This window comes from Eutrema salsugineum, unplaced genomic scaffold (genome assembly GCF_000478725.1).
Source record: "Eutrema salsugineum unplaced genomic scaffold, Eutsalg1_0 scaffold_2, whole genome shotgun sequence".
NCBI lineage: Eukaryota > Viridiplantae > Streptophyta > Magnoliopsida > Brassicales > Brassicaceae > Eutrema > Eutrema salsugineum.
The window spans coordinates 14,763,756-14,770,810 of record NW_006256829.1 but is presented as its reverse complement, the minus strand read 5'-3'; the positions used below and the strand labels follow the sequence as shown (position 1 = coordinate 14,770,810).

At 35.6% G+C, this 7,055-nt stretch overlaps 1 protein-coding gene and 1 non-coding gene across 2 annotated transcripts; one reads left to right on the top strand and one right to left on the bottom strand.

Annotated features, from left to right (window-relative positions):
• Positions 1-267: 267 nt before the first annotated feature.
• Positions 268-2,069, bottom strand: LOC112086553. The gene is made up of 4 exons (XM_024155522.1): positions 1,998-2,069; positions 1,765-1,902; positions 571-1,665; positions 268-504 (listed from the first exon to the last, which is right to left on the bottom strand). Exons 1-4 carry the CDS (start codon positions 2,067-2,069, stop codon positions 268-270), a joined length of 1,542 nt encoding a protein of 513 aa, XP_024011290.1.
• LOC112086973 lies at positions 1,478-1,584 on the top strand. The gene has a single exon (XR_002899822.1). It is a non-coding gene; the product is annotated as a small nucleolar RNA R71 (small nucleolar RNA).
• Positions 2,070-7,055: the final 4,986 nt, after the last annotated feature.

Genomic DNA, 7,055 nt, shown 5'->3' with positions numbered 1-7,055 from the left:
CAGAACCACAAAGTCAGTCGGTATCATGCAGTCTCCAATCTTGATTGGAACATCTTCCAACACTCCTTCAGGTATCCTTGTTGATCGATCAGTTAGGATAAGAGATATCCTTGTTGGCTTGAAGTCAGTCATGTCAAGGTTGACAGCGACTGAATATGACATGAGGTTGACACTTGAACCCAGATCACACAGCGATCTCTTGAATCTCTCCGTGAAGATGGAACAGTCCAAGACAAAGCTTCCTGGATCAGACAGCTTCTCTGGGATTCAGTTCTGAATCACAGCACTGACTTGCTCAGAAATCATCATCACTCCTTGTTCATGGCTGAGATTGTTGGTCACCATTCGCTTCACATAACGCCTGATAACAGGAGTGATTTTCACAGCATCAACCAAACATATCTCAATCACAAGCTTTTCCATCAAAGCTTTGCATTGTGCATCATCGAGCTCTTGCTTGGACTTCCTAGGGCTCCTTGGGTAAGGAACTTTAGGTTTGTAGACCTTCTCCTCAGCAGATTTCGGACTTGGAGCAATAACAGCTTCGCTCTACGATTGGTGACGCGCGACACTGGTTGTGGTGTCGCTCGAATCCGGCTCTGCAATTTCAGGAACTTCTTCAGGATCTTCCAAATCCACGACTTCAGCTGCAGGAGGCGTCTTCTTAGGATCAAAACTCAGATTTTTACCACTCCTCAACGTGATAGCACTACAGTGATGTCTCAGATTGGTGTCAGTCTTCCCAAGAAGAAAACCTTCTTGTTGTTTCACAGACCCTGCAGTCTGAGCAACCTGCATATCGAGCTGCTTGACATGGGTGTTCAAAGCTTCGATTTTCCCATTCAGATCAAGGTAGAAAGCATCCATCTTTCCATTGAAGTCCACAGTGAGCTTCTGCTGTCCTTCCAAAATTTGTTCTAGCATAGACTTCATCTCATTGTCAGGAGTTTGAGGTTGAGCTGAAGGAGTACTGTAGTTTTTGGAAAAACTGTTGGTGGAATAAGGCTTCTGGTATTGAGGCTTAGGCGTGTAACCAGAGAAGTTCTGATTACTGTTGAAGGTGCTCCTCTGATTGTTTCCACTGAAGCTTCTGTTACCTTGCTGATTACCAAACCTCTGCTCCTGAAACCCTGATCCATTGACAAAGTTGACATCTTCCTCCTCAGCTTCATCCTCAGGTTCGAAACTCTCCACTTCCTGTGCGAATCTGACAGACTTCTTACCCACTAGAAGGCTATGCAAAGAGTCAAGCTTAGCTTTCACCTCAGCAATCTGCGATCTATCCATGTTCCCAGCTTGCTTCTTCCGCTCAAGATCAGCATTCTTGGTGCTATTGCTGGACGCCAAGTTTTCGATGAGCTCAACAGCTTCGTCTGGGTATCTGGTGTTGAAATTTCCATTGCTCGCTGCATCAAGAGCCATCTGATACTTCCAATCAATACCTCTGAAGAAGATACCTAACAGCTGCACATCGCTGAAGCCATGATGGGGGCAGTCTCGCTGGTACGATTTGAATCGCACCCAAGAAGCCTTGAACGCCTCAGTTGGTTCTTGAGAGAATGTAGAGATTTTTGTTCTCAATTCCTCAGACCTAGCATCATCAAAGAAGTTGTGCAGGAAGGCATTCCTGGTCTCCTCCCAAGTAGTGAGTGATCCTGGCTCCAACTGCTTCAACCAGTTAGCTGCTTCTCCAGCAAGAGAATAAGGAAACAGCTTGCAGAGGAGGAAATCATTGGACACTCCATTGTGTTTGATGCTGGTGACCAAGTCCTCAAACGCATGGGTGCGGATCGCAGACCGATTTGCATAGAACTGCTCAGGCCTGTTGTAATCTCCAAGTGTTCGTCCACGGCCAACTGCATGTGCAGGTTCCCTCACATTCCGATCTTCTGGAACGTTCCTCTGATTTGGAACGATCACAACATTACCACACGGTGCAGGTGGTGGGTTCTGGTCAACAACATCCACTGGTAAAGGCGCTGGTGGAATGATGTTACCATCTCCATCAAGCCTTTGGCCTCTTGCATTGCACACATGACCCTCTTGGTCTCTTCAGACTCCAGCATCATCACGAACAAGTCCGTTGGCGTTCTCCATCATAGCCGGATCTCTTGCCTTTCTGTTCGTTCGCTCTAACTCAGCTAGCTCCTCGTTGCTCAAATTCACTAGCGGGATGTCCTTGTTGCTTTTTGGTCCCACGAGTATGTATAAACCTGAAGCACCAAAAACAAAGAGAGAAAGCGAAATAAGTAAATTAGGTTATAAAAACAAAAGGTGTCGCGTGACACCACTTGTGGTGTCGCTCGACACGAAAAATAAAAACTTAGTCGAAACTCAAAAACTAGGTTTAATGTCGAAATCAAGTCCCCGGCAACGGCGCCAAAACTTGATCTGCTCAAAGTTTAATCCCTAAGCTACTCTGCAAGAGCACAGATGTGCAGTTGTAGTATGTAGGGGTCGAACCACAGAGACAAGAAGTCACTCAATAAACCTTATAGAGATCAAATTACGCTAAGCAGAAATATTGGAAATAAATAGCAATGCAACAGAAATAAACTAAGTAGCAGTAAAAACGGTTTGTAAGATTCAGATGGATGGAGATTAGGTCTAGGGCGTTTTTCAGGAGATCAATGAATGCAGATCAACTTGACTAATCAGAGTTCAGGTTTAAGCACGGTTCTTGAACTCGAAACACAGAATTATAATTAACCAACTTCCGTTGTGAGAATTATCTAAGTTAAAATCCTAGAATTCCAAATTCCTTTGCAAATCCTACAGATTTAAACCTGCTTTAATGCACAAGTTCGATATGTTCACAAAGCATCTAAACCAAATTCCTTTGCGAATAGCTGCTTTGCTCACCCTAGGTTCTTTCCAGTTATTCAATTACACTTTCGTATCAATTAAGCAACCTACGATCTAAGTTCTAGGTGATCAGTCCAGAATTAGCATTAAGAACAACCTAAGATGAAGAACTAACAGATATGAACCCTAGCTAGCAAGTTAATCAAACATTTAAAGAAAACCCTAATTAAACCCTAAACCTAACAGATGATCTACTCAGACATGATTATTGGAACAACAAACAAGATGAATAGAAAGCAATAGATTAAGTCGAAATAGATAAAGGGGTTCGAAATTTTCTCTTTAAACGAACAGGGTTCAGACTTGTCTTCCCTAGCTCTCAAATCGCCCAAAGTAAAAACTCAGAGTATCTCTCTCTCCAAAAATCTAAAGTATCGGTAAAAAGGGAATAAAAATCCTATATATATATCTCTAAAACACGTTCTGGGCATTCTTGGAATTATTTGAGAACTTCTGGGCCCAACTCCTTCTTCAAACAGGAAACAAAATCGCTTTTTCCTTATTTCTTCGATCGGTGTCGAGCGTCACTCTCCATGGTATCGAGCGACACTAAAGCACATAATTTGTCCTTCGCGAATTTGATCCTTGTTTAGCTCCAAAATGCTCCAAAATCTCCAGTTAAGCTCCAAACATGCCTATGACCTGTAAAGACTCTAAAAGACTCGAAAAACACTAAAAAGACTCTATAAATAAGACTTATACCATGGTCAAAAACCATAAAAACCATGATATATCATCAGTCAGGCCTTTTATACTTGGTTTATCAGAGAGTCTTGTAGTCATTCTCTTAGAGTTGAATTTTATGGTTTTTTTTCAATGATATAATTCGCAATTTATATACTTTTTTCTCCTTCAATTTTTTTTTATCTTCCTATTACTCTGTCTATATTGTACATTGGCTTTTTAATTGGGATGGTTCTTCCACAAAACAGCAGATGATGCTAACAGATCTAACTCGTATTGACTAAGAGCTTTCGCATACTACCAGATCGATACTTAATTACATTAGTATAAGATGGGTAACTCCAAGATGAGCCATATAATGCCTAGACTGCGTATGAAGAAAATGTTGTGCGTAGAGACCTTTATAATCAGAGAATCATAACCATACTTTGAATTATAGGTAGAATTCAGAGGCATACAAATCTACAAGGACTGGAAAATCATTAAAGGTCTCACAAAGCAATAGTTTTTTAATATGAAAATAGCAATACAAAAACAAAATAAGTAGATCGGAAATGGATTCACTAAACCTACATCAGTGGGCAAATAGTTTAAAGAAATTATTCCACAAATGAGGTTAAGAAGGTTTTTCCGTATTGAAAAAGAACACATAATTCAGATTTAAAAGCTTAAAGGTTCAACCATTGTGGTAAATAAACCTAAAAATGTCTCTATGGAGAGAAGATACTATATGGCCATATGGGGTTCGCTTTACAGAAGCAAGAAAACAAAGGCTTGTGATTTCCATCTCAAAAAAGAACACTAGATAGGTTGATTCCTTTTCCCATATAATATAGAAACAGGGGAAGCAGTAGCAACAAGATTTTGAACCATGACCGGGATTGATGAAAAATTTTAGCCATACAACTTGAAGTTGTTAAAACCCCCCTGCCATCAAATCCGTACCATCATGTCCAAATGTGGACATTGATGTGATGAGCTTTGCAACAGGTGAATATGTATGTGTCCACATAATTCACTCCTTGTTGCATAATCTCTCTAAGTGGCATCAGAACCCAATATCAGTTTATAAACATATTTGTATCGAATAGGCTGCTTGTTAGGAGGCAAATAACAAATTTACAAAGTATCACTACTCTCCAATGCTTGCAATTCCTTATGCATAGCCCGAACCCATACTGGTGACTTTTTTAGCATCAGTTTATGAGGTTGGTCCAGGATATTTAGTAATTGATAAAATATAATTTTATAAGGATCTGAAAGCATGTCATAGGTCAAATAAGAAATAAGTCACACCTGAAATTGGATTGTAGTAAGAGTCATCAAGATGAGCAAGTCTTTTATTTTCCTTTCGAGTCATTTACTGAGTTTTTAGAAATATTAGTTTGTTTTAAAATACAGAAGAAACTCTATAAATTAATATTCAATAAACTAATAAATTTAATTAATTAATAATTATTTTATTTAAATTAAATTTTTGACCCAGTTAATATATTTTTATAAATTAATATTTTCTAAATTAATAAAATTTGAAAGTCTCAATATTATTAATTCATAAAACATTTACTGTAAATAATGTTTAAGATTTTTCACACCGATTACGGAATCATTTTTTTCCTAGATCTAAACATTATGTATATCATCATATATATTAAAAGCGAGTTCAAAATAAGCAATGGAAGCCTCTCATTAAGTCTGGGGTGGTTAATTACCTCTTACCCTTTAATAAAATTTTTTAATATTCTTAATTAATTAATTTCAAAAATATTTATCAAAAATACAATAATCTCTCCTGGACCATCTTAATTTCGGCCCATGCATTTAATTTGTTTTCGACCTATTTGAAACCCTAGCATCGCATAACTCTATAAATTCAACTTTAAGTATCGAATTTAGGGAAATTTAGGGCATTCGAGTTTTTTTTTAGGTTTGTTCTCTTTTTTGTTGTTTACATCTTTTAGATCGAATATCATTCTATGATCGGCAAGCTATATACCAGTTTTATAGTTCTCATGTTTGTTAATTTTATCTTTGCGTTTGCTTCGTTCTGTTTTTATCACCTCCCAATTTTTTTTTTTTTTTTTGTTCGTGAGGCATCTATCTCCCATCTTTCTCTTCACTTTGACGCTTTCTCTCGTCATTTTTTTAATATACAATAAAACCTCTATAAATTAATAATGTTGGAACCATGATATTTTATTAATTTATCGTGATATTAATTTATCTATAAATTATTAATTATTAATTTATAGAAAAAATTTGCTTTCCTCATATAATTTTCTAAAAATTGCTTTGAAATAATCTTATATTTTAAATTTTAACAAATTTAATAATATAAATTATGATCAACAATCATAACTATATGATCAACAATCATAACTATCTCAATTAAAATAGTTTTTAATACCATATTGAATTGTCCGTATAAAAATATACATGTTCATAAGTTTAAAATTTATAAAAAATCATGGCTACTATCAGTATTATTGATGATAAAATTGAAGATAACAATATAATACATTTAAAAACATTTACAGGTAAGAAAATCAAATATCACATAAAAAAATAATCATAAATTTTGAATGTATATAGTAAAACAGCAATAAGAACTACTGATATAATAATTAGAGAGATGAGAACCAATGAGATTTCAACTTTAAATAAAAATAAACACATTGGTCAAATTTTAGAATATTCTATTTACATATATTTGCATATATTTATAAAATTATTAATTTATGGTTTTGTTGGGACCATATATTTACATAAGGGTTTCAAAAAAAATTATTATCTTATTATCTTATCGAATTTGATGAATTTTTACATTGGTCCGACTTGGGACCAGCAAAATTTATTAATTTATAGTAATTATTAATTTATCGAGTATTAATTTATAGAGGTTTTACTGTATATCTTTTGTGTTTTCTTGACTTTTACGATTGTAGTGTTGTGATTTCAAATAGTTTGTAAGATCATCTTAGCATCGCATATTAATAAATTCAAAATTAGCTTAATTCTGAAATTTTAGAGTTTTGTTGATGATGTTCATTGTCTGTGTCTTTTTTATTGTTTTTGTTTGTAGCGTTACACATTGGTTTCGAGTGTTGTTTTTTTATGCTTAATCTAACTTTAATTTGAGATTTTTTTGTGTGTGGTGTATGCGTTGTCCCTGTTTCTTGTGTGATAGATTAGTGGTCTACTAATTTTGTTTTTGTTTCGTTATCATTATGTCTCTTTCATGTGTTCTCTTTGATTTTTTAGGTTTGTTTTGCTTTCTATCTCTTATTTACTTGTTCCTTACGTGCATCGTCTTTAATGAATTTTTCTTTGTTCTACACAGTCAAACGGTTCAGTTATAGGTTGATCTGGTTCATGTGTTATTCGTCGATCCTGATTTATTGGGGTTTCGGTTACATGTACGTTTAGAATTTTGCATCTTTTACATGTTTTTATTTCTTTTTTTTGTATGCCATCATCTCTGAATATCGTTTGTTCTTCATTTTCTG

Bases quoted from the DNA above. Each gene is read 5' to 3' on its own strand.
- LOC112086553 (XM_024155522.1), bottom strand. From the start codon at position 2,069: ATGATGCTGGAGTCTGAAGAGACCAAGAGGGTCATGTGTGCAATGCAA. The intron at 1,666-1,764 runs GTCACCAGCATC...TGGTTGAAGCAG, and splicing joins CCCATGCGTTTGAGGACTTG to TTGGAGCCAGGATCACTCAC. The intron at 505-570 runs GTCGCGCGTCAC...GCTGAGGAGAAG, and splicing joins CGAGCGACACCACAACCAGT to GTCTACAAACCTAAAGTTCC.